Source organism: Prionailurus viverrinus, chromosome B3 (assembly GCF_022837055.1).
Source record: "Prionailurus viverrinus isolate Anna chromosome B3, UM_Priviv_1.0, whole genome shotgun sequence".
NCBI lineage: Eukaryota > Metazoa > Chordata > Mammalia > Carnivora > Felidae > Prionailurus > Prionailurus viverrinus.
This window is the reverse complement of record NC_062566.1, coordinates 88,936,702-88,963,559: the sequence shown is the minus strand read 5'-3', so window position 1 is coordinate 88,963,559 and position 26,858 is coordinate 88,936,702. Positions and strand designations below refer to the sequence as shown.

The 26,858-nt window shown below is 36.8% G+C and overlaps 2 protein-coding genes across 3 annotated transcripts in view; one reads left to right on the top strand and one right to left on the bottom strand.

Moving 5' to 3' along the window:
* CB3H14orf28 (chromosome B3 C14orf28 homolog) overlaps positions 1–10,676 on the bottom strand; it is a 16,393-nt gene extending 5,717 nt beyond the window's left edge. Inside the window, exons 1-5 of one of the 2 annotated variants that reach the window (XR_007153409.1) lie at positions 10,538–10,676; positions 7,240–7,764; positions 5,059–5,148; positions 3,744–3,878; positions 1,421–2,691 (exon numbers count right to left, since the gene is read on the bottom strand). Coding sequence is in view for 1 of the 2 variants with exons in the window: in XM_047864599.1 (XP_047720555.1) it covers positions 2,508–2,691; positions 3,744–3,878; positions 5,059–5,148; positions 7,240–7,763 (933 nt within the window). In the remaining variant the exon portion in view is untranslated. Of the gene's footprint in view, positions 1–734; positions 2,692–3,743; positions 3,879–5,058; positions 5,149–7,239; positions 7,765–10,537 lie in introns of those variants that run through there. The other variant, XM_047864599.1, reaches the window with a different exon arrangement.
* On the top strand, positions 8,082–26,858 carry LOC125168117 (translation initiation factor IF-2-like). The gene is made up of 3 exons (XM_047863051.1): positions 8,082–8,128; positions 10,230–10,908; positions 26,550–26,858. Exons 1-3 carry the CDS (start codon positions 8,082–8,084, stop codon positions 26,571–26,573), a joined length of 750 nt encoding a protein of 249 aa, XP_047719007.1. The 3' UTR covers positions 26,574–26,858.

Genomic DNA, 26,858 nt, shown 5'->3' with positions numbered 1-26,858 from the left:
AATGTTTATTTTTGAGAGAGAGCAAGCAGGGAGTGGCAAAGAGAGGAGGACAGAGGATCCAAAGTTGGCTCTGTGATGACAGCAGAGAGCCCAACGCAGGGCTTGAACTCAAACTGTGAGATCATGTCCTGAGCTGAAGTCGGACATTTAACCAACTGTGCCAACCCAGTTGCCCCTGTATTCTGATTTTTTAAATTTTATTTTTGAGAGAGGGAGAGAGAGAGAGAGAGAGAGAGAGAGAGAGAGAGAATGTGGGGGAGGGGCAGAGAGAATCCCAAGTAGGCTCTACATTGCCAGCACAGAGCCCAACCTGGGGCTCATTCCCACTTCATGGGATCATGACCTGAACTGAGATCAAGAGTCGGACAGATGACTGAATGAGCCACCCAGGTGCCCCCCTGTATTATGATTTTTCTAAGGATGTTTCAGGTTATAAAGAATTTTCCATACCTTCACCTTCACATTCTACAGAAAATGCCATTTAATTATTTTTCACCCATTTTCTACTATTTGGTCAGCAGGGGATAATTGCTTCTTTCTACCAACCAACCACTACTGTAACAATAAACTACAATAAACTACTTATTATCCTTAAAATCCAACTATCTTGAGGTCCAGAAGGCATACTTAAATTCTATTACACATCAAGTCTGTTACTGATAGGAGCAACTACCCAAATAAATAACTTAAAAAAGATATCTAAAAACTTCATTAGTAAAGAGAATCTGGGAGACTTGCTGTATATGAAAGAGGTAGAAAAAATATATCTTTATTAGCATGTTCAAGGTAGTCAAGATTTTAACAAACATCTTAATCCTCACAACAACCCTGTGAGGTAGGTAAGTCATTGTTTTGTGATAAATTAGTATTGTTCCAAATAAAGTGCAATTCTTAAAAGAATAATCTGCATTAGGAATAATTATGTTAATGAACCACTTATGTATATGCTAATATTTGTGTTGTTGTATACTTTGATTCATGCAATAAGGTGTCCCCACAAACGTCTGCTGTAAATAAAATCCTATTTAAATACATGGTGGGGACTATTTAAATAAACTCTAGCGTAGATTTTTTTTGTAAAATAAATTGCTATTTTTTTTTATCTTGCACAAGATGCAATTTTCACAGTTTGCTCAAAGTGAGGCATTCTCAGCAACATTGCACTCACATTTAGTAATTCTTCTGTAAGCTACTTCAACATGGCACCAAGCCAATGTAAGACTGACTTAATTTGTTGAATTAAATTTGGTATATGGCAGTGAACTGTGTTATCATGTAGAAATCTCCAAATATACTACACTCAATCCCAACCCAAAATCTAAGATAGACTGTTTACTGAAATTAAACACTAAAGTGAATAATAATAAATTTCAAAAAGTATTTTCCCTTGAGAATAATACTTAATTTTTTCCCTTAAAACTGTAATAGGAAGAGAGATCTTAGGGTCTTTGAAAACAAACATAATTTCTGATAATTACAAAATTCTTGTGATTTATATTGCAAATCAAACCCTCATGCTATCAGTTTACTACTTACAAGGAAGCCAGCAGTTTGTCACTCCAAAAATGTTAAGTATTTTTTTCTCTGTGCCAATATGACTTACTAGGACAAAAAATATTCCAGACACCGTTTTCTCTTAAATATATATTTAAAGTACATTTCTATTGTTAATCCAACATTAGTAAACATCCAGTTGCCTAATATTTTTTTATAGTTGTCTTATCTTCAGAATAGATTTTTATTAGAGGATTTCCATTACATTTAGTTATGTTATATAATTTACTTGTAACAATAACTTTAATTAAACTTGGGAGCTTAGTTAACACTTAAAATTTGCTGGCAGGTATATAATACTTTAGCAAGTGGTTAAAGTAATTTGCCATTATAGAGAAATAATTCAAGCCCAGAAAAATATTCTCACCAAAGTATTTTTAAAAACTATTGCAGGAAAATTAGGCAAATCAACAAGTAAAAAAGACTAAGCCATCTATAAGTTGTACATTCAAATCCATACTAGATCCAACAGTGCACTTTGGATTTTAGTGAGGTAGGGCAAAAAATATAGTCAGATACACTTTGAACTGTTCAATTTATATAAACTGAAATACTGACTTGTAACCAGGTTTTATTTGAATATCCAAAAAGAAAAATTGAGAATTCAAATGATGAAGTATTTTCTTAGATTCAAGGACAGAACTGCAAAAATCCTTTGAGTACATATAAACGAAAAATACAAAGGCTACAAGATACATTTTATTTCAACATAATGTATGCTTGTTATGCTTGTATAAAAATAACCCAGGACATAGAAAAAACAAATACAAACATTTTTGCATAGATTCTGTATATATAATATTTACCTGGGGCTAAACACTGGAAAAATACACCTCTGAAACTAGTATAGTTCAACTATTTCCTTGGATACCAAGAATTTACAAAATAAAAGCCCTTCATCTGGGGGACCATGGGCAGGAGGGAAAACAATTTAATTTAGCATCAGTCTATATTTATTTCTCTGTTGCTCGAATATAAACCAATGATGACAAGAGGAGAAACTCTGGGGGTTTATTTAACAAAATTAAATTCACATTTCTGAGGCCATCATAGTGCATCCAATGTCCATCAATCTGGAAAGCTGCAGAATAATGATGTTCCTCTTTGTTAAATAATGTGGCACCTTCCAACAAATACCTGCAAATTAAAAGACAAAGTATAGCAAAAAAGATAATACTTTGTTCTTTGATAAATATTCCTTCAATTCTTAATTAAGGAATAAAAATATCGATATTGTTTGCATTCTAGTCCCTAAAAATGATATCCATCTGTAAAAATCATGTGCTATAATTGGTAATTTGAAGTAAAATATTTAAGAATTTAAAAAATTGTACAATTGAGGAATTTTGAAAAAACACTTTAACAGATTAACGATAATCTGTATTGTTTGGTTACATAAGAGAACACACATACAAAAAGCCTTTCAAAGGCAAGAAGTTGAGACTCTGTATGTCCTAATTTGAATGCAGATATTTTCATCTCTGATATTGAAAGTAACATTTTTTGTTTAAATGATGACCTCCTACTATATACTACTTTGACTTGAAATACAAGTAATAGTATTTACTGTTTACTATGTGTCAGGTACTATCCTAAACACTTTACATGTGTTATCTCATTAAATCTTCACAATTATGTACCAGATAGGTACTGTCAGCAGTGTTTTACAGAATAAGAAACTGATGTTTCAGCTGGTTAAGTTCTGGCCCACGGTTACATAGCTTGTAAAAGGTGGGGCTGGGATTTGAACTCAATTCTGTCTATTCCATAGTCCAACCACTGTGCACACTGCCAGTGAATGACTCCCTGTAGTAGATTCTAATCTTACTCAGGATACACACAGTTAGAGAGAGCTACGGGATACCTGGGTGGTTCAGGTTAAGCATCTGACTCTTGATTTCAGCTCAGGTCATGACCTCACAGTTTATGAATTCAAGCCCGGCATTGGGCTCTGACAGCTCATAGCCTGCTTGGGATTCACTCTCTGCCCTTCCTCTGCTCTCTCTCTCTCTCTCTCTCACTCAAAAATAAATAAACTTAAAAAAATACACTAAAAAAAAAAAAGATAGCTATGATTTTTTTCAACAATATTACCTTAAGGGCTAGTCACAATCATGATGGGATAGCAGAAAAATAGAAAATAAATGTATTTTTTATTAGTTTTATAAACCGAATAGGAAAACACCTACTTGTGATCAGATAAATCCAAGTAATATGGTACATATGCTAGATCTTCAGATTTCCAATGCTGCATATTTAAGACAACAAAAGGGGGTGCCCCATGGCAGAAAACTCGCTGGGAAAATTCTCTTAAGCCACCACATCTAAAATTGAAAATAGGCATGAAATTTATTACACTTAAAGCAAAACTGCCTTTTATCACTTCTGGATTGTCTTTATTACTTAATTTCCTAATAAGCATAATTATCTATTTTAGGCATGGGTAATGGTGTGGCTACAATAGTATCTTATATACCTATACCCAGAAGCTTATCAGCTGTGAGATTCTATATACAAGAAGTCATATACTTGCAAAACTCCAGGAAAAGCTAGCTATCTTTTTCCTAAGCTTATAAAAACATGTAGTCTTTTGAACTGATATAAAAGCTTTTATTTTTATGTAGAGATACATTTGCTTTTTCTCTCTCAGCTGGTTTCAAGGAATAATGGCAGAAGTAAATAATATGACTCTTACAGTCATTTTTATATTACATAAAATTCCCTAATTGCATCCTTTTGCCATTAGGATGAAACAAATTCTGTTTTCTTAGCACTATTACATATTAAGCATGTGTATCAGAATATAACATACACAATTATACAGTAAAATCTCGATTAACCGGAATACTCAGAGCACAGTATTTTGGTTCCCAAATGTTACTGACTAAAGTTAATCAGAAAACCATTGTGTTTCAGTGTTTGCTGTTAAAATACATTAGTCTAGTTTCTGGACTTAAGTACAATTAACTGAATGTATTTTATTCTTCCCTTGTGATTAATTAGCTGTAAGATCATCCTTCTAAATATTAACTCTCATTGTACATTTCTGAAGATATAGAAATTGTTAAGCGACTGGGATGAATATGTTCTTCCCCTTTTGAATTTTTTAACTATGTTGAATTTTTTGGTTGCCATTTACCTCTTTGTCCTAAATGAGGAATGCAGAAAAAAGTCCAGTTAATTGAGGGTCCGATTAGCTGGGTTCCGGTTAACCAAGGTTTTATTGTACCTACTCAGCAGTGGGGAAAGAAAAGAAAAGGCATTTGCTTTGTATTCATCAATTAAATGTAGTATAATATTCTATATAGTGATATTTGATAATGACAACACAGCATAAAATAGCAGCGTAAACTACAGTAGGTGTTAAGATTCCAAAAACGTTAGGCTTCCTAAATACTTGTGAGTTGCTATTTCATAAAGTATTAACACCAAAGACCATATCTGTTCAGGTTTATTTATAAAAAACATAAATACTTTCATCTTAAATGTCTCTCATATACTCACCCACTCTCTTCACACAGTTCAATCCTGGAACAGAATAACTCATCCACAGCCAGTCGTATCAAGTTTCCATGAGGAATTTCTTGGGGAGGACTACAACAATTAAAAACACATGTAAGAACTGCTTTGACATTTTTCATGTAAATACATTATTAGGATAGCAAATTTTACAGGTCAATTCATTATTAGCAAACCAAATATAAAAGTATAACCTCTGTTTTTCACCTTTGCTATAATCATAGGAAATCAGTTGAACTTAATAAACATTAATGCATGAAGCTTTCCAAGAAACATCAAATCCTTCTGTAAACTGATCCTGAAATATGCAGTTGTTACTTTAAAAATTTTTCTAGAGATTTCAGTAGAGCAGATTCTGGTCTTAGGGGAAGAAAGGTAGGACCCAGAATAGGGAGAGCAGCCAGTTACATGACTAAATGCAAGTTATAGCATTGTTGGCTTCAGTTAACCTGATTTGTTAAAAAATTTCTTGCTACATACTTCAGAGATTGTTTTAAATAAAGGCAAAAGCCTTAAAAAGTTACATGGAATATAAACAGTATGACAAAAAATATTTTACTGAGAAGCTTAAAATAATAGTATTAATATAGGATTATAAATCATTATATTTCAAAACATATATAAACTGATATTAGTTTTTGAAGAAACAAATTTCTAAAATGCTTTTTAGTTTATTATAGAGTAGCAAAGCTTGGGGTGCCTGGGTGGCTCAGTCGGTTAAGCATCCGACTTCAGCTCAGGTTGTGATCACACGGCTCATGAGTTCAAGCCCCATGTTGGGCACGTGCTGACAGCTCAGAGCCTGGAGCCTGCTTCAGATTCTGTGGCTCCCTCTCTCTCTGCCCCTCCCCCTGCTCATTGTCTCTCTCCCTCTCTCTCTCTCTCTCAAATAAACATTAAAAAAATTAGAATAACAAAACTTTTTTCCGGGATAGAGATTTCAAAATCAGTGTCATCGTATCAGTAACACAGGAAAATGGACCAAGTGTATTTCAGAACAAGAGAGATATTCGCTGGCAGACTCTAAAAAGAGTATCTTCAGCTTTCCCTAAGTAGCATGATGTGATAATATTAAACTAAATATGCTATAAAGAAATGTGAATCTAGTAAGTTAGGGTATGTACTGTATATTCTCAAAAGGGAACATCTATTAGGCTGCTTTTGTGAACCACAGGGCCAAATACACTTTCTGACAACAATGTGTTTGGGCTTGTTTTTCTGTCCTGTTTTTCTACTGACAGTTATCCCTTTTCCAGCGAATGTGCCCTGGGGGCTTTAATGTTTCCCAACACTCCACTAGGGCTTGCCAGTTTGGCCTTCTTCCCTATCATTTACCAGCCTGGAGGTATGCCTTCTCTCTCGAAACCAAAAATACTCGGTAGGCTATCAGCACCTCTCCTCGTCAGGGAAAAAGCTCCTCACATTCATATCCTCTCCAGGTACGAAGATTCTGAGTTTAGGGTTTCAGTCTATAATTATGTCCTGGCCATGACATGAAGAAATGCTTTTTTTTTTTTTTTTAGAGAGAAAGTGTGAGTCGGAGAGAGAAGGGGAGGGAGGGAGGGAGAGAGTTTGAGAGAGAGAGAGAGAGAGAGAGAGAGGGAGAAAATCTTAAGCAGGCTACATACTCAGTGAGAAGCCCAACTCAGGACTTCATCACACAAACCTTGGGATCATGACCTGAGCCAAAATCAACAGTCAGAAGCTCTATGGACTGAGCCACCCAGGCGCCTCTGAAATACTTTCAATCTTCTTGTTCATGTAGAAATAGCCTACCCAACAGAAATCCATTCAAGGGGTGACACATTTCAATATAGTGTTAAATGTTCTTCAAGAGGTTACATTTATGACACAAAAAATTAATTATCTACACACTCATATTAGCAAATTCAAAGCAAAACATTTTTCATACTAATTCATTACTTTCCCAGTGAAATAATTACTAGCTGGTTTTATAAAGTCAATTCCAAGATATTTGGATTTAATAAATAGTTAACACTTGTCATGGGACTTACTATAGTCTTGCATTTATGTGGTTACCATGTGTAAGTAACTACACAAGGTCTGTACTTTAGAAAGTGCTCTGACTATACTTATTTACTTATAGCAACATTCATTTAAAAACTGTATTATTTTCGCTAAGAGTGACACTTTAAAGCAACTTACTTTATATTAATCGTGCGTTGCTGATCTTCCTGTACTCGAGTTGGGCATCGCCAGTTGGAACAGTAACTCTCTTGTATGGTAGACATGAGATTTTCAAGATTTTTTGTAAAATTATCATGCTCATTACCAAATAAATCAATTATTAATGAAGCTTTATGAACTTCAGATTTGTATTGCTGTTTTTCCATCTTGTCCCAAATCCAAAGTAGCTTCACAGTTGTGAAACTGTAGGTGTCCATTAAGTAAAGGAAACAGTCTACAAACTCTCTACCTAAATGAAGAGAGAGCTCCCTGGGGAAATTTTCATTTTCATTAAGAATGACGTATAGTAACATCAAGAATCCATCTATGGTGCAGGTATTTTTCAGTCTTATTTCAACATAAAGTGGCGTACAGGATACTGCTTTGCGGCCAGCTTTGATAGTAAAAACACCTCCCCAAGGAAGAACAGGCCTCCAAAATGAGCGATCTTGGTTATAGTTATTTTTAATTGATGCTTTGATCTCTTCAAACAGTGTCTTCATCCTGCATTTCAAAAGTTTAAAAATAGAACATGTAAATTTGTGACTTTATATGTTAAATTTTTGAGATGTGTTCAAATCAAAACAAACTTGTCTAAACATTCAAATTAGGTGTGCCTGACTGGCTCAGTCAGTACAGCATACCACTCCTGATCTTCCAACTGTAAATTCAACCCTCACGTCGGGTACAGAGATTGTTTAAAAATAAAATCTTAAAAAAAATTCAAATTAAATTTGGTTAGAAGGCCTACCAATATAATGAAAAAATTTAAAACAATTCTAGCTGAGCCAGAATTGGCTCAGAATTGCCATATTGGCAATATGCATGGTCTCTGGAAAGACCATTTAGAAGCGCGATCTTTTTTGAGGTATAGGATGAGCACGTGATAGACTTTTACACTAATTATACTGCAGATTTTATCTTTGCTATAGGAAGACCCTGAAATAAATAAGTCCTAAATGAAAACAGAGCTTTTGAAGATGCAATCTAAATTTGGGTGGGTGTATTCCTAATGTAAACCTCTTTCTCCTCCCTTCAAAATACAAGCTGTGCTTCATTTCCTTTTTAATAGGCATGGTTGCACTTATGAAATTGCTATAATGGAATTCTTAGTTCAGCTACAGAATAATGGCCAATTATCTTTTAGAGACCTCATATGAAAAGTAATCCACAGTACTTAACTGAATCATTGCCACAGCTGATACAAAAATCATTTCTATGCACTTTGGGATTTTCACTTGCAACTTAGGACCATGCTGGATACCCTATAATCCTAACTGCAGAGACCATGCTATGAAGACCTAACTTAGAACTTGGTGAGTAATCTGATTCCCCTCTCCGTACGTTTTGGGAATGAACAGGGACGTCCACCCTACTTAAACTGTTATTTACCCTTCCCCTAACCTTGGGGTTAGCTAAACATTTTGTTTTTAAGGTCTTTGCCAGTATTCTATAAACATGTTTGTGTCATAATGTATGTTATATAAAGCAAAGTTTTAAAAAGTTAAAGAATGAGGTCCTAATGAAACTGAACTGAAAATACTGCTTTACTTGGGACAGTAAATATCTAAACTAAAAATATCATAGGGTTTCTCAATGTTACTTTTATGGAAAAGCATATTTCCATGAAAAAGGAAAGCATCTGAAGAATAGGAAGAGACCAATTCATGACTGAGGTCAATGTCTTATTTTGGCTTTTCCAGTGCCACACACATACTCCCAAGCACAACATAAATCCAATACTCAATACTGCAGACCTATGTGTTTTATTTGTGTAAGAAATTAAGTTCACATAGCATAGAGTTGTTGAATCACTGTTGTACACCTAAAACCAATGTAACACTATGTCAACTATACTTCAATTAAAAAAATCTGTTTTACACTTAAATTAAATTCCAACCAAATTTACAATACTAGCAGACTAAAAATTCAGTTCTACAATATATTAAATGCAGGCACACATGCACGGGCACACAGTATTTTCGGCCTGAGGCAAGATGCTGTGGACTACAAAATATTCAACACTATATTTAGTCTTAAGTGTAGAAGTTTGCACGGTTGGTAACATGTTGTTGGCTCTAGACAACTATTTAGGAATAAGAGGGCGTGGTAAATCTGGAGCCTTAGGCAAACACAAACTGTTTCTTCTTGATAGGACTAACATGTTTCCCGAGCAGATTAAAAAAATACATATATGGCATTCAAAACTTTAAAAATGAAAATGACTTCCTTCATGGTTTCATTTATTTCTGTTTAAGTTTTAAGAACTTTGTAGCAAGGTCTAAGCCTGAGTTCTGATTCCCAAATGTTAAATTGTGAAGGAGTCATAAATGTTTTTCTTCAAATTATCTTTTAGACATGACCAAATAAGTAATATTTACAGCAATTGTTATACTTAAGAGAATTAAACTACACTTTTACATATATATATGTATGTATGTGTAACGAAATTAACTTCTCTAGCCTTTTTCTGCGGGGAGGGAAAGTGCAGGGTAGAGAGGCTTGGAAGAACTAGAGGACACTTAATCCTTTCAGCATTAACGTGGTGATTTGTTACAAAGTAAATTACAACAAAAATGAGCAGAAAAGGCGGAGAAATGGCTGCAAGGAGCTTTACTTAAAATTGTCTTCAGATTTCTCCACATCGTCAAAGACTGTTTCCTTAGGCACCGTATTAGAAGCCCTGGAGGACATATCCTGCTGTCATTATCGTCCTGATTCAACAGGCCCTCCAGTTTAAATAAACCTGGAAAACTCCCCCGACCTCTTTTTCCTTGGCAAAACGACACCTTTCTTTTGGGGTCATTTTCAAGGGTGACAATCTGTACTCCACGCTGATCGTGACGATCAGACCACTCGCCCTAGGCACTGAATGCCGGATTCCCTAAGAGCTCGGCTGTCCTAAGGGTCCCCTCTCGAATCAGCACCCCGAAATAATCTGAAAAACGGCCACGCGCTCCCCCTTGAAGCAGCGCGGGGCTCTGGGCAGGGACCCGCTGGGCGCGCGGTGGGCGCCCGCCTCCGTCCCCCGCGCTCCGGACACGCCTACCCCGCCCCCGGCCCTCCGCACAGGCAAAGGCCTGGCACCGAGGGCTGGTCCCGCAGGGCTGGCAGGTCCCTGAGCCGGGAGCAGGTGATACGGCTCGGCGCCCCTGCCCACGGTCAGGCAGTGTTCCCCTAAGCGCCTGGGACTGCGGGCACTGGCGGGAGGTCCGGGCCGCGGAAGGCGTTCCCACACCGGCCAGTCTCCGTCCACCAGGAAGCCGACTTCTCGTACCTCCCCGGGGACCGAAAACCGCCGGTGCCGCCGCACCCGTCGTCGCCGCCGCTTGCTCATGGAGAGCCCGTGCTGCCGCCGCCGCCGCCTCATCTACTAGCACCGCCCGCTGTCTGGGCCTCCCCGGCGTGAGTGCTGGGCTCTGGCACGGCCTCCATCGCACCCGCCGCGGAGGGAGCCACAGCAGCTCCAGCGCCCAGGCCGGATCCGACCGGACCCACGGAGCCAGGACCGCAGGACGCGGAGCTTCTTATTACGGAGGAAGATTCGGCCTGACCTCGGCCCCCCTCCCCCCAGCCCCTAGTTCCCAGCCGCCTGACGGCGCTGCTGCGCAGGCGCGAAGACGCCCTCGCCAAACGTGCGTGTGTCGGGTGTGTACACAGCATCCAGATTTGCCCAATGGGAACCAAGATCAGGTGCGGGGGGCGGGACCTTGCAGTGAGGGGAGGTGCTACAGTGTTAGGGGGTGGGTGGGGCAGGCGGAAGTGGGCAGGGTTTGCATGGAGGCGGAGCTTTGTTGGCAAACCTGCCTGGCTTTTTGAGGTTTGTATCATTTTTAGGACATTGATTTTAGTTTGCTTCTGGGTCTTGTCATTTTAAATTCCTAATTCAGAAGGGGAAAGCTTTATTTTCTCAGAAAATTATAATTATACAAGCTTTTGATGTAAGTATATAGTTAGGAAAAGTTGAATTGGTGTTAATGTTTACTGCCCTTTTTAGTGTCGAGGTAATAATTGGCGGGGTGCTGTAATTTACAATGGAAGCTAATAAAAATTGATAGAAATTAGATAGTTTTAGTCCCACTGTAGAGATGAAAAAAATGAAGTTTGGAAATGATAAATTATCACACATTAAGTGACAGCTGGGAATTGATGCCAGAGCTGCTTAATGCTAGAGTCTGTGGGCTCAACCACTATTTCTGTTCAGTAAACCCTGGTTCTTGTGTCCTCCCTTAAAAAAAATCAAAGCTCATGTGACTTAGCTCCTGGAGAACACAGGCCACCCTGAAAAATTACCTTTACCTGCTATTATAAATGCAAATGCTGTGGAGATATTCCCCAACCAACTGTTTAACAAATAATGATTGTCTGGAAAGTGAAACCCAACCTCCAGAACATACAATACAGACAGCTCAAATCCAGTCCAACACATCATTGTCGTCCTCAGTCACAGTTGAGTCTGGTGGAGGTTGGATCCCTTCTAGACTAGTCAAGGGTATGGCAGGGACCTTCCTAGTGGACCTCTCTCAAGGATTCTAGTGATAGAAGAATGGTAAGTAGGAGAGAAACTTGACTTACTCAACTAAAATTACTGCACAGGGTGATGGGAGGAAATGGACATTTCTCAGAACACAGGGGGAGGAAAGAGGCTCTTCCCTCAAAGGAAGAATTAATAATTCTGGCACAGTCTGCTCTTTTTAGTTTCTCTGTTTTTCTTATTTCTTGTGGCATTTCATAGATGAAATGAGAGGCTCTGAGAGATTAAATAATTCGTATGTCTGTATTGGTATTTATAGCAAAACATTTACTCTCGATATTATAACTATCCTGTAAGTAGAACATTCTTTAAAAATGTTTGTAAATGTAGATTATATGTTCAATTGGCAATCTCTCACAAGACACGGAATTCATTTTATACTGATTGGGTTATTCTCTTCCTGAAAGCAGAACCCAATAGTGGTGGTTGTCACGGTTTCTGGAGAATAGCAGAGAGATGGCTCATTAAACTCTGCTGAGCCTTAGCTTCACAAACCTACCTGAGGCCTTTTACTGAGATTTCCATTCTGCTTCCTTTCTGCTCCTTTAAAATCTGACAGCTGAGTTGCAGGTTTTTTTTTTTATTTTTAAGACAGCTTTATTGAGGTATAATTGACATGTAATATGTGGTACATATTTAAAGTATGTAATTTTATGAACTTTGACGTATATACATACCCCGTCATCTAGTCGAGTGAGTATATCCATCATCCTCAAGTTTCTTCATGCCTCTTTGGAATTTTTTCTTCGCATTCCTCCCTGCCTCCCACACGTAAGCAACCACTGATCTACTTTATGTCATTGTAGAACTCATTTGCATTTTCTAAAAATTTATGTAAGTAGAATCAGGAAGTTTGTTTGTTTTTTTTTTTTTTTGGTCTGATCTCTTTTACTCAGTATCATTGTCTAGACATTTGTCCATGTTGTTCTGTGTACCAACAGTTCATTACTTTTTTTATTGCTGAGTGTATTCTATTATATGGATGTAGTGTACCTTATCTGCTCATCTGTTGGTGGACATTTGGGTTATGTCTAGTTTTGAGCTATTATTAATAAAGCTGCTATGAACATTTGTGTACAAGTCTTTGAGTGGACAGATCTTTCCTTTTTTCTTGGGTAAAAATCTACAAGCAGATTTTAATTTTAGCTATACTAATAGGTGTGTAGTGGCATCTTGTTGTGGTTTTAATATGTGTTTTCCTAATGATGTTGAACATCTTTTAAAAATATTTTTAATGTTTATTTTTGAGAGACAGAGAGAGAAAGCAGGGGAGGGGCAGAGAGAGGGGGACAGAGGATCCAAAGTGGGCTGTGTGCTGACAGCAGAGAGCCGGACACAGGGCTCAAAAAAAAAAATTGGGTGGTTACAGTCTTGAGAGTTCTTTATATACTCTGGATACAAGTTCTTTATCAGAAAAATGCTTTGGAAAGATTTTATTGTGGTATGTGCCTTGTCTTTTCATTCTCAACAGAAGAATTTTAAAGAGCAGAAGTTTTAAATTTTAATAAAGTCCAATCTGTTCTTTTATGGATTGTGCTTTTAGTGTCATTTCTAAGAAATATTTACCTACCCTAAGCTCACAAGGACCTTCTACTATGTTTTATTCTAGCAGTTTTACAGTTTAGGCTGTATATTTAAGTCTGTGATGTATTTTGAGTTAAAATTTTTTAAGGTTTAAGGCATGGATTCAGGTTCATATTTGTTACATATGGATACCCAGTTGTTCCAGCAATGTATCTTAAAAGGCTATTCTTTTTCCACTATGCTGTCTTTGTGGTTTTGTCAAAAATCAGTTGTTCAATATCATTTTATAAACATTTTATTTCATATATTTTCATTGTCAACTATATGTCAGACAGTGTGCTAGCACTGGAGATATGTATCAGTAAGTGGTCTTTGGTTGCAGAAACTAGAGACCAAATATTGCCAACTTGAATAAAATAGAAATTTATTGGAAGGATGTGAGGAATAACAGAATTAAAGGAAAAGTTGAACAATTAGGTCTCAGCTAACTTGATTGATCAGAAGGCAGGGAGTTCCCCAAAGGACAGTAAGATCCTATTAACAAAAGAAGAGGGAATGGTGCTGGGCAGATATTTGCTATAGCAGTGCTTCCCAACTTTTTTTACGTTCATTCATGATAAATGATCAGAATTGGGCAGTGTACAAGGGTAAATTGATGGAGATTAGGAGGTGTCTATATTGGACGTGGTGAGAAAAATGCATCATATTTTCTTTATATTATGTAATTGCAGGGAAAGGCAAAAATATTAGGAAGATATAAAACTTTGAATTTATATAAAACTTCTCAATGAAACCTATTTAAAAATGTGATGAGGAACTTGAGCTTGTATCCATGATAAGATTTTTATTTCAAACCTTTATTCAAACTTTATAATAATAATAATAATAAGGAAAAGTATATATTTCATAACTGTGTAGCTTGATGAATTTTTACAAGGTGAGCACACCTGTTTTGTGTTCCAGTTACATATATTTGCATAACAAATTACTGCTAAACTTAGTGGCTTAAAATAGCAATATTTATTTTGCTTATGAATTTGTAATTTCGGCAAGGCTTGGTAGGTTAACTTGAAAACTGGGGACTGGAATCATCTGAAGGCTCCTTTACTTACATGTTTAGCTGTTGTTGCTACCTGTTAGCTGTGACCTTAGGTATGTCTGTGACCAGAGCACCTTCAAAGAGCCTTTCCATGCAATTCTTTGATGTTTTCATAGCATGGTGGCTGGGTAGCAAGGGTGAGCATCCCAAGAAAGAGGGCCAGGTGGAAGCTCTAGTGCCTTTTCTAATACAGCATTAGAAATCATGCAATGTCAGTTCCCGTGTATTCTGTTTGCTGGAGGTGAGTCACTAAGACCAGCCCATATAAAAGAGGAGGAAATTGTACTTCGCCTTCTAATGGTAGGAGTGTCAAAGTGTCATTGGATATGTTTTTAAACTACCACACTTACCTAACCAGCTCCCTGATCAAGAAGCAGAACAATACAGTGCTCCAACCTTGCCTTCCTATCATTACCTGCTGCCTGCCTAAAAGGTAACCACTATCCTGGTTTCTAACACCATAGCTTCGTGTTGCCTGTTTTTGTAATTTATGTAAATGGAACCATACAATATGTATTCTTTTGCATCCAGCTTATTTCAACATTGTGAGATTCATTCATGTTGTTCCATGATAGATTGTTATTGTTGTTTAGTATTCTATTTTGTCAATAGCACATAATTTATTTATCCAATTTATTGTCAATACACATTTGGGTAGTTTCCAGTTTTGGCTAATCTGAGAAGTTCTGATTTGAAATTCTAGTACATGTCTTTTGGTGCTTATATATGTAACATACACATACATTTCTGTTGGAAATACATGTAGGAGTGAAATTATAGGGAATGAATATGTTCAACTTTAATAGACACTGTTAAACAGTTTTCTAAACTCTGCCACCTGCAGTGAGTAATCATGATCATGATTTATTAACATAGGGCTTATGCTTGAAATGACTATACACAATCCCCTTTCAAGACCTATTAATAATGATATTCTCAGATTTTTGATAGTTACTGTTGACAGAAGAAGGCTGGGTTCAGCTGGCTCTGCTGAGCAGTATTGTGGCTTCTCCAGCATGTTGTCTTCTCACTTGATGGCTTAGGGATGTAAGAGCAAGTGTTTCGGTGAACAAGGCAGACTCTCCGTGGCCTTTTATGACCTAACATCAGAAGTCTACCCAGTCTTTGTACACATAAGTAGGTGATGACAAATGGCAGAAGATAATTTATTTTTTTTAATTTATTGAACATCTTTTATTTGTCATCAGTCAGAATTCAGATAATTTGGTATTTTAAAATTGTACTCTACTTGTTCTTTCACTGTCAAGTATAAGGTTGAAATTCGTTATGATAATGACAGTGGATTTACAATCTATTCACATTTTTCATATCAATTACCTCAAAATAATACTAATGTTTCCCCTTAAACATACACATCTCATCTTAATAAGTATTACCTAGGATTCTAATTATTAGTAGTAAACTATATTTATTTTTATTTTTGTTTATTTTTTTAAATTTACATCCAAGTTAGTTAGCATATAGTGCAACAATGATTTCAAGAGTAGATTCCTTAATGCCCCTTACCCATTTAGCCCTTCCCCCCCCAACCCCTCCAGTAACCCTCTGTTTGTTCTCCATATTTAAGAGTCTCTTATGTATTGTCCTCCTCCCTGTTTTTATATTATTTTTGTTTCCCTTCCCTTGTGTTCTTCTGTTCTGTGTCTTAAAGTCCTCATGTGAGTGAAGTCATAAGATTTTTGTCTTTCTCTGACTTACTAATTTTGCTTAGCACAGTACCTTCTAGTTCCATCCATGTAGTTGCAAATGTCAAGATTTCATTCTTTTTGATTGCTGAGTAATACTCCATTGTATATATACACCACATCTTCTTTATCCATTCATCCATCGATCGACATTTGGGCTCTTTCCATACTTTGGCTATTGTTGATAGTGCTGCTATAAATATTGGGGTGCATGTGCCCCTTCAAAACAGCATACCTGTATCCCTTGGATAAATACCTAATAGTACAACTGCTGAGTCATAGGGTAGTTCTATTTTTAGTTTTTTGAGGAACCTCCATACTGTGTTCCAGAGTGACTGCACCAGTTTGCATTCCCACCAACAATACAAAAGATATCCTCTTTCTCCGCATCCTCGCCAACATCTCTTGTTGCCTGAGTTGTTAATTTTAGCCATTTTGACAGGTGTGAGGTGGTATCTCATTGTGGTTTTGATTTGTATTTCCCTGATGATGAGTGATGCTGAACATTTTTTCATGTGTTGGTTGGCCATCTGGATGTCTTCTTTGGAGAAGTGTCTATTCATATTTTTTGCCCATTTCTTCACTGGATTGTTTGTTTTTTTTTTGGGTGCTGAGTTTGATAAGTTCTTTATAGATTTTGGATACTAACCATTTTTCTGATATGTTGTTTGCAAATATCTGTTGCCATTTCATCAGCTGCCTTTTAGTTTTGCTGATTGTTTCCTTCGCTGTGCAGAAGCTTTTTATTTTGATGAGGTCACAATAGTTCATTTTTGCTTTTGTTTCCCTTGTCTCTGGAGATGTGTTGAGTAAGAAGTTGCTGTGGGTAAGATCAAAGAGGTTTTTGCCTGCTTTCTCCTCGAGGATTTTGATGGCTTCCTGTCTTACATTTAGGTCTTTCATCCATTTTGAGTTTATTTTTGTGTATGGTGTAAGAAAGTGGCCCAGGTTCATTTTTCTGCATGTTGCTCTCCAGTTTTCCCAGCACCACTTGCTGAAGAGACTGTCTTTATTCCATTGGATATTCTTTCCTGCTTTGTCAAAGATTAGTTGGCCATACGTTTGTGGGTCCATTTCTGGGTTTTCTATTCTGTTCCATTGATCTGAGTGTCTGTTTTTGTGCCAGTACCATACTGTCATGATGATTACAGCTTTGTAGCACAGCTTGAAGTCTGGGATTGTGATGCCTCCTGCTTTGGTTTTCTTTTTCAAGATTTGTTTGGCTATTTAGAGTCTTTTCTGGTTCCATACAGATTTTAGGATTGTTTGTTTTAGCTCTGTGAAGAATGCTGGTGTTATTTTGATAGGTATTGCATTGAATTTGTAGATTGCTTTGGGTAGTATTGACATTTTAACAATACTTGTTCTTCCTATCCAGGAGCATGGAATATTTTTACATTTTTCTTGTGTCTTCTTCAATTTCTTTCGTAAGTTTTCTATAGTTTTCAGTGTATAGATTTTTCACCTCTTTGGTTAGATTTATTCCTAGGTATTTTATGGTTTTTGGTGCAATTGTAAATGGGATCAATTCCCTGATTTCTCTTTCTGTTGCTTCATTGTTGGTATATAGGAATGCAGCCAATTTCTGTGCATTGATTTTATATCTTGCAACTTTGCTGAATTCATGAATCAGTTCTATCAGTTTTTTGGTGGAATCTTTTGGGTTTTCTATATAGAGTATCATGTCATCTGTGAAGAGTGAAAGTTTGACCTCCTCCTGGTCAATTTGGATGCCTTTTATTTCTTTGTATTGTCTGATTTTTGAGACTAAGACTTCCAATACTATGTTGAATAACAGTGGCTAGAATGGACATCCTGTCTTGTTCCTCACCTTAGGGGGAAAGCTTTCAGTTTTTCTCCATTGAGGATGATATTAGTGTTGGGTCTTTCATATATGGCTTTTATGATCTTGCAGTATGATCCTTCAATCCCTACTTTCTTGAGGGTTTTTATCAAGAAAGGATGCTGTATTTTTGTCAAATGCTTTCTTTGCATCTATTGAGAGGATCATGTGGTTCTTGTCCTTTCTTTTATTCATGTGATGAATCACATTAATTGTTTTGCAGATATTAAACCAGCCCTGCGTCCCAGGTATAAATCCCACTTGGTCGTGGTGAATAATTTTTTTAATGTATTGTTGGATGTGTTTGGCTAATATATTGTTGAGGATTTTCACATCTATCTTCATCAGGGAAATTGGTCTATAGTTCTCCTTTTCAGTAGGGTCTTTGTCTGGTTTTGGAATCAAGGTAATGCTGGCTTCATAGAAAGAGTTTGGAAGTTTTTCTTCCATTTCTATTTTTTGGAATAACTTCAAGAGAATAAGTGTTAACTCTTCTTTATATGTTTGGGAGAATTCCCCTGGAAATCTATCTGGCCCTGGTCACTTGTTTTTTGGGAGTAGTAAACTACTATTTATTTATTTATTTATTTATTTACTTTTAATTAAAAAAAATTATTTATTTTTGAGAGAGAGACAGAGCACGAGTGGGGGAGGGAGACACAGAATCCGAAACAGGCTCCAGGCTCTGAGCTGTCAGCACAGAGCCTGACGTGGGACTCAAACTCATGGTCTATGAGATCATGACCTGAGCCGAAGTCAGACTCTTAACCGACTGAGCCACCCAGGCGCACCGGTAGTAAATTATTTTTAATATCGCTTTTCCAAAAGTTGAATTTTTGCTTTGAATCTATGAACTTAGTTGGTAGATATTAAAATAGTTCCAGAAGGATAATGAAATGAGTACCCTGGGAGAGTAAGAGTGCCTGAAAAGGCAAGAGAGAGGATGACTTTGATATTTGAACTTGAAGACAGAGAGCCTATCTGGAGAGGTCATCTTACAGACACAGCTGGCCCATGGTGACTGACACCTCAAGGAGATACCTGGGGAAGTAAACACCTACATATTGTTTTTTTCGTCCCTGTGATATTGTGACATGTTGCAATACTTTTACTATTATATTTTTTATGAGTGGCACCTTTCTATCTCCCTTGTTTCATTGGTTAACAGTATTGATGATTTCCATGCTGGTTAATAAAATGAGGTAATTCTGTAATTGCATAGGTCAGATCCATTTACTTCTGTCTTTTGTTTTGTGCTTGTTGTATATTTTTACTGCATGTATATGTTTACATGGGAACTTAGGAAATAATAAAAAAATTCCTTTTTATTTACCTACATGTTTGCCATTTCTGATGCTCTTCATTCTTTTCTATAGATCTAAGTTTCTATCTGGTATCATTTTACTGCAGCCAGCAGAACTTCCTTGAATATTTTCTGTAGTGCATATCTGCTATGTTTGTTTTTAAAAATGGATGCACGTTCTTTGACATTTTTTTCAACCAAGATAATGAATCTTTATTCCCTCCTATTGAATCTGGTTAGGCTAGTGATTTCTTTGACCTACACAGAACAGCAGTAATGAAACACTATGACCTCTGAGGCTAGGTCATAAAAGACTGTGAAGTTTCTGCTTTGTTTACTTGAACACTTGCTCTTAGAGCCTTGAGCCACCATGACAGAAGATCATCATGCTGAAGAGGCCACATTCTGGTCAACAGAGCCAGCTGAGCCCAGCGGTCTAATCATCCCTGCCATGGTGCCAGATATGTGAATGAAACAAACTGCCTTGAACCCTGCAAACTTCTCATTAACCAGGTGAATACCCCCAAGTGACTTCCCTTGATGCCACAAGGAATATAAAGACCACCTAGCTGAAACTTGCCCAAATTCCTGATTCTCTTAATCACCATATATAATAAAATCATTTTTTTTAAGCAACTATTTTTTGGAGTAGTTGTATAGTATTAGATAAGTGGAACAGAATTTGGAGTGCTGTTGTAGCAAAAACCTAAAGTGTGGCACTGGCTTTGGCACAAGACATGAAGCAGAAGCTGACAGGGGTTTGAGAAGACTGTTAGTGGGATACTGACAGGCATGGAGGAGGATGTCAATGAGAGTTTAAAGGAGAGTAAGGAAAATATTGTTGAAAGCTAGAGAAAAGGAGGATCTTGTTCTGTCATGGTAGATGGTTTAGCAACTGTCATAACATGGGTAATCATAAAATGTATTTAATGAACCAAAGTATTTGGCTTAGGAGATTTCCAGGCAGAATTCTGAAAGTATATACTGTATTTTATTTATTTGTTTTTAAATTATGTATCATAAGGTATGGATAGACAAAGCTGTACTAAATAAGGAATTATTTGGCTCTCAACAATTTAGAGAAACTATGTAGGAATGAGGTCTGAAAATGAAACTATTTCTTATCCTTAGTTTCTCTCAGCAGAAGATACTCAAAGGAAGATAGAGCCATAGAACAAAGATTAAATTCAAGGCCCTGTTAGAAAATCATGGACTCCAGGTAAAGATGAAGGACTGTAAAGCCTTTTGTTATGAGTTCAGAAAGAGATAAAGCCTTGTAAAAAGAATTTTGAGCTATTTCTTAAGGGGTTGTAGTACAGACTCTCTCTCCTAAACAATAAGGCTTCTAAGAATCTTAAAGGTATTATACCACAGTAGCCTCATAAGGAGCTCAAGGTAGAAAATGGCTTATCTAGAAGATGTCTGTAGATGTGGGTTTTTAATCTAATGGAGTAGATTGTAAATTGATACTCAAAAAATCCACAAAGTTTTTATAGTAATAATATCAGCTTATACAGGAAGAAAAACCACAGAGAGTCTGTACAAAATGGAGACTTGGACCCTTAAACTTCTGTGGACAGGAAGCAGGCTGCATAGACTACTCAGCTACAGAAATGGGTTAGTTCTATGGAAAAGAAAGAATGACTTAGAGGGTAAAACTAAGATCTCAGGGGTAAGAAGCAAAAATCATGGAAAATCATTCCCCGGAACCAGGATAAGACCCTAATCATGAGCTGGTAACATATGCCCAGTTGGATTTTATAATTTCAATGGATTGGTGACTTTCTATTTTCTTCCTTTATTAAATGGGTATTTATTTATTACAGTTGTTCTGTGTCTGTCACACCACTGTATTTTGGGTATGTGTAGGGCAGATAACATGTCTCTTTAGTTTGCAGGTTTCCAGATCAAGAACTGATCTCAGGAAACCGCATGGAGCCTCATCCATGCCTGGACTTGATTTAGATGATAAGATCCTGGACTTCCAACTTGAGCTTGATGCATAATGGAATGAGACTTTAAAGCAGTCTGGAGAAGGGGCAAATATATATTTCATGAGGGAGAAATATAAACATTGTTGGCCAGAGGGTAGAGTGTGGCAATTTAAAGTCATTTCCACAAATTCTTTGGCATTCCTCCTGTCTAATGGTCTGTGTTCTTTCCCTTTGAAATGCATAAGCTTATGATTGCTTCAACTAATAGAGTCACAGAAGTAATGGTTTGTGACTTCTGGGTTTAGGTCGTAAAAGACCATGTAGATTCGGTCTCATTTGCTAGAACTCTTGCTCTTACAGCCAGTAGGTAAGAAGTCTGTACTCTGAGGCCCCAAGTTGGTGAGGCTGCATGTAGGCTCTTTGGTCTACAGTCCCTGCCAAGACTGGCCTCTAGCCATCTCTGCCAATGTGCTAGATATGTACCATGCATATAGAGCCAGATATGTAAGTGAATATATTGAATGAACCTGACTGATACCACAAGGAAAAGGTTCACCCAACCATGTCCTGCACAAATCTCCAACTCACAATATTGTACAATATAGTAAAATGCTTGCTGTTGCAAGCCACCAAGTTTCAGGATAGCTTGCTACCAAGTAATATACAACTGGAAAGTGTGTTGATGACAAATTTTCTCTGCTTTTGCATTTCTGAAAATTATCTTTATTTTTGATCATTATTTTTCTAGATATAGAATTTTAGATAGTCTTTTTCTCTCAGTACTAAAATATTATTCATTTAATTGTTTTCTGACTTGTAGTTTTTCTCTTGAGAAGCAAGTGGTAATTCCTACTGACCTTGAATATAATGTGTCTTTTTTTTTTTGGATACTGAAAATCCCTGAAGATTTTCTCATTATCTGGTTTTCAGAAATCTGATTGCAACATGCTTCCCCCCCCCCGCCTTGTCCTACTTTGCTACATTGATCTTGGATCTACCAGTTAATGTTTTTCATAAAATTTGGAAAAACAAAACTCCCATTGTCTTGAAAAAATTTATTTTTCTGTGCCAATGTCTCTTTCCTCCCCACTTACACATGTTAGCCATTTATGTTATCTCATAGACTATTGAGTCTCTGTTCAGTTTTTTCAACTGTTTTTCCTCTCTGTATTTTCTTAGGATCATTTCTATTCCATGTCTTCATGTTTACTTGTCTTCTCTTCAGCAGAGTCTAATCTGCTATCGGGTCCATTCCATAAAATTTTCATTTTACTTACTGTACTCTTCTAGTTGTAGAATATCTTTTGGTTTCTTCTTAACACTTTTCTACTTTGAGATGTCCTATTTTCCCTTAATTATGCAAATGTTTTCCTTAAATCTTTGACCATGTTTATAATAACTGTTATAAAATCCTTGTCTGCTCATTTTATCATCTCAGTCATTTCTTTGTCAGTTTCTGTTGATTGATTTTTTTCTTTGGGATAGTTTATACTTTCCTGCTTTTCTTTATGCCTAGTAATTTTTAATGCATACTCTACATAATGGATGCTATGTTGTTGTGAGTCTAGATTTTGTTGTTTCTATTAGAGTGTTTTCTTCTGGCAGGCAGTTAATTTACTTACATATCAGTCTGATTCTTTTGAAGCTTTGTTTTTAAGCTCAATTTTGAGATAATTCTACACTCACATGTGTTTATAGAAAATATTACAGAGAGATCCTGTGTACCCTTTACCTGGTTTCCCCCAAGAGAAACATCTTATATGACTATGGTACAATATTATAACCAGGAAATTTACACTGGTACAAATAAGTGACTTTATTTAGACTTAACTAGTTATAAATACTCTCATTTGTGTGTTTGTGTGTGTGTGTGTGTGTGTGTGTGTGCATTTAGTTCCATATGATTTTATCACGTGTGCAGATTTGTGTGACCACCAACACAATCAAGATACACAGCTGTTCCATCCCAAGAATCTCTTCTGATACTTTTTTATAGTGAAAAACAGTGGGGTTTTCACTTAGACTATTCCTCAATATTTATCTAAGTTGTTGTATGTCTCAATATTTCATTCTTTTTTATGGCCAAGTGGTGTTCCATGATGTAAATATACCACAGTTTTGGATGGAACTAAAGTGTATTATGCTAAGTGAAATAAGTCAGAGAAAGATAAACATCATGTGATTTCACTCATATGTGGAATTTAAGAAACAAAACAGATGAACATAGGGAAAGGGAAGGGAAAATAAGATAAAAACAGAGAGGGAGGCAAACCATAAGAGACTCTTAAATACAGAGAACAAACTGAGGATTGATGGAAGGGTGTTGGGTGGAGGGATGGGCTAAATGGTTGATGGGCATTAAGAAGGGCACTTGCTGGGATGAGTGCTGGGTGCTATATGTAAGTGATGAATCATTAAATTCTACTTCTGAAACCATTACTACACTATATGATAACTAGCTTGGATTTGAATTAAAAAAAAAAATATATATATATATAATTTGTTTAACTATTCATCCTTTGTAGGACGTATGAGTTATTTCCAGATTTTGGTAATTATGGGTAAAGCTGCTATGACCGTTTTTGTACAGGTTTTTATGTGTATGCCTAAGTGTGCAACTGCTGGGTCACATGATGACTGCATGTATAATTTTGTAAAACACTGGTATATTTTCCAGAGTTATTGCCATTTTACAATCTCACAGACAATGTATGTGTGATCCAGTTTCTCCACATTCTCACCAGCATTTGATGTTATCATTATTTTTTATTTTAGCCATTCTGATAGATGTATATAGTACCATATCATTGTGGTTTGTTTTTTTTTTTGCATTTCTCTAATGGCAAGTGATATTGAACATCTTTTCATGTGCTTATTTGCCATCTGTATACTCTTTCTGTAAAATCTATTCATGTCTGTTCCAATTTTCTTTTCTTTTTAAATAAACTTTTAAAATATTTATTTATTTTGAGAGAGAGGGAGCAGGGGAGGGGAAGAGAGAGAGGAGACAGAGAATCTGAAGCAGACTCCATGCTGTCACCACAAAGCCTGACTCAGGGCTTGAACCCACCACGAGATCATGCCCTGAGCTGAAGTTGGATGCTCAACTGACTGAACCACCCAGGCACCCCATCTGTTCCAATTTTCTTAAAAAATTTTTTTAATCTTTATTTATTTTAGAGAGAGAGAGTGTGAGCGGGGGAGGAACAGATAGAGAGGGAGACGCAGAATCTGAAGCAGGCTCCAGGCCCCGAGCTGTCAGCACAAAGCCCAAAGCGGGGCTCAAACTCACAAACCATGAGATCATGACCTGAGCAGAAGTCAGATGCTCAATGGACTGAGCCACCCGGGTGCCCCAATCTGTTCCAATTTTTAATCAGATTATTTGGTTACTGTTTTTGAGAGTTCTTGGTGTATATAGGTATAAATTATTGGTGGATTTGTGGTTTGAAAGTATTTTCTCTCAGTCTTAGCTTGTCTTTTTATCATCTTAACAGGGTCTTTCACAAGGTAAAGATTTTTAATTTTGAAGTGCCCTAATTTATCTTTTTTTTTGTTACGGGTCTTGTTTTTGATATTGAGTCTAAATACCCTTTGCGTAGTATTACATCCCAAAGATTCTTTTCCTTTTTTAAAAACAAATTTGCATAAATTTATGTTTTACACTTAAGATTCACTTTAAATTAGTTTTTGTATTGGATGTGAGGTTTAAGTCAAAGTTCATCTTTTTGTGTATTTGTATGCAATTGCTCTGGCAATGTTTGTTGAAAAAAAGTCTGTCATTCCTCTACTAAATTGCGTTTGTATCTTTGTGTCAAAAATCAGTTGCACATTTTTTGTGTGTCCATTTCTGGGTTCTTTATTCTGTTTCATTGATTTGTGTGTCTGTCCTTCTGCCAATATCACACAGTCTTAATTAGTGTACCTATATAGTGATGCAGCTGTATGGCATGCAAAAAGGAGTTTATATAGAAATCCTGTCACTGCTATCCTTAGAAAGGTCTGCTTCCAAGATTGACCCTTGGTTAGCAACTTCTCATAATTCTCATTATGATTTCAGGCCATAATGGATAAGAGTGGCTCACTGTGCCTGAACTGCAAACAGTGATGACTTATGCTGAATGCTTGCTTTTCTTCTGGGAATCTGGGATTTTAGTGTGTGTTAGGCAGAGTATGCCTATGTGACCAGTCCTCAGTAAAAACTGTGGGCACTGAGTCTCTAAGGAGATTCTCTGGTAGACAACATTTCATATGGGTTATTACAACTCATTACTGGAGGAATTAAGCAAGTCCCATAATTGTAGTAGATGAGAACTCTTGGAAACTTGTGCCTGATTTCCTCCAAATTTTGCCCCATGTACCTTTTTTCCTTTGCTGACTTTGATTTGTATATGGTTGTAATAAATAGCCATGAGTATGAATATATGCTGTCTTATGAGTCCCCCGGGCAAATCACTGAACTTGGGAGTGGTCTTGGGGACTCAACATTGGATAGAATTATTCCTCCTACTTTCTTTTTCAAGAATATTTTTAAAGCTATTTTGGGTCCTGTGACTTTCTGTACACATTTTAGAATAAGCTTATCTATGTTTACAAAAACCTTGTTCAGATTTTGGTAGGGATTGCATTAAACCTATCAGTCAATATGGGGAGAATTGACATGTTTACAATACTTAGTCTTCCAACCCATGAACACAGTATGGCTCCTATTTAGTTAGGTCTTTCTTTGATTTCTTTTATCAGCATTTTGTAATTTTCAGCATACTGATTCAGTACACATTTTGTTAGATAATATGTAGTTGACTTTCTTTGAAGCAATTGTAAATGGTAGTATTTTAAATTTCAGTTTCCACATGTCCATGGTTAGCATGAAGCTTGTTTTTCAGTATTATTAAGGTGGTATAAAGTAGTCTTTTAGGACTAGATTAGCTCTACTCCTAAAGTGTAGTCTTTCTGAGGTCTCCCTTCAAGGCTGCAGGATTTTCAGTAAGGTCTGTCTCCTCTGGAGATTGGTACTAGAATGGCTTCCAGACTTGGGTGAGCTCCAGTACTTGTTCAGCTCACAGCTGCCTAGTAATTATTCTTTTTCCAGTGGTAGTTCTTTGTGCAGCTTTGTAAATTCTGTGTGTACACACAACTTATCATTTGGCAAAAGACTCATGCACACTTCTGGATCTTTTTCTCTGAGCATCTCTCTTCTCTCTGGTACTCTCCCTCACAACTTCCAGCAACTTTGTCTCATAAAGCTGGAAAAAGGGTAACATTAATAGTCAGATATTATTTCCACTGATTTATTATCCCCTCCTCCCTCCCCTACTGATTAGATTCCTCTGCTTAATTTTTCAGGAGTGTAAGCAGAACTTGAAATAACTCATCAGTCTTCACCTGGAAGAAGTGGACTGAAAGAGATATAATCATGGTCAAGCTCTGGAAATTATCTGATTACTGCTTGGTCCCTCCATGGTGATCTGTCTTTTGATTTTATACCCAAGATGATCATCAGTGATGACATTTGATCACTAGTATTTCTTTTCATTAGGAGCCCTGAGAGTGGTCTTCCTCTAGAAGGTGATATTACAAAACAACAAACATGCAAACCAACTGTTTGGGATATAAAGATTGTAGAACATCCCTTGCTTTTGTTTTCTTCCTTGA

Excerpts from the sequence above, each read along its gene's own strand:
- LOC125168117 (XM_047863051.1), top strand. The coding sequence starts at position 8,082 with ATGCATGGTCTCTGGAAAGACCATTTAGAAGCGCGATCTTTTTTGAG. Across the intron at positions 8,129-10,229 it reads GAAGCGCGATCTTTTTTGAG|CAGCGCGGGGCTCTGGGCAG; the intron begins GTATAGGATGAG and ends TCCCCCTTGAAG. Across the intron at positions 10,909-26,549 it reads GCCAAACGTGCGTGTGTCGG|GAGTGTAAGCAGAACTTGAA; the intron begins GTGTGTACACAG and ends TTAATTTTTCAG.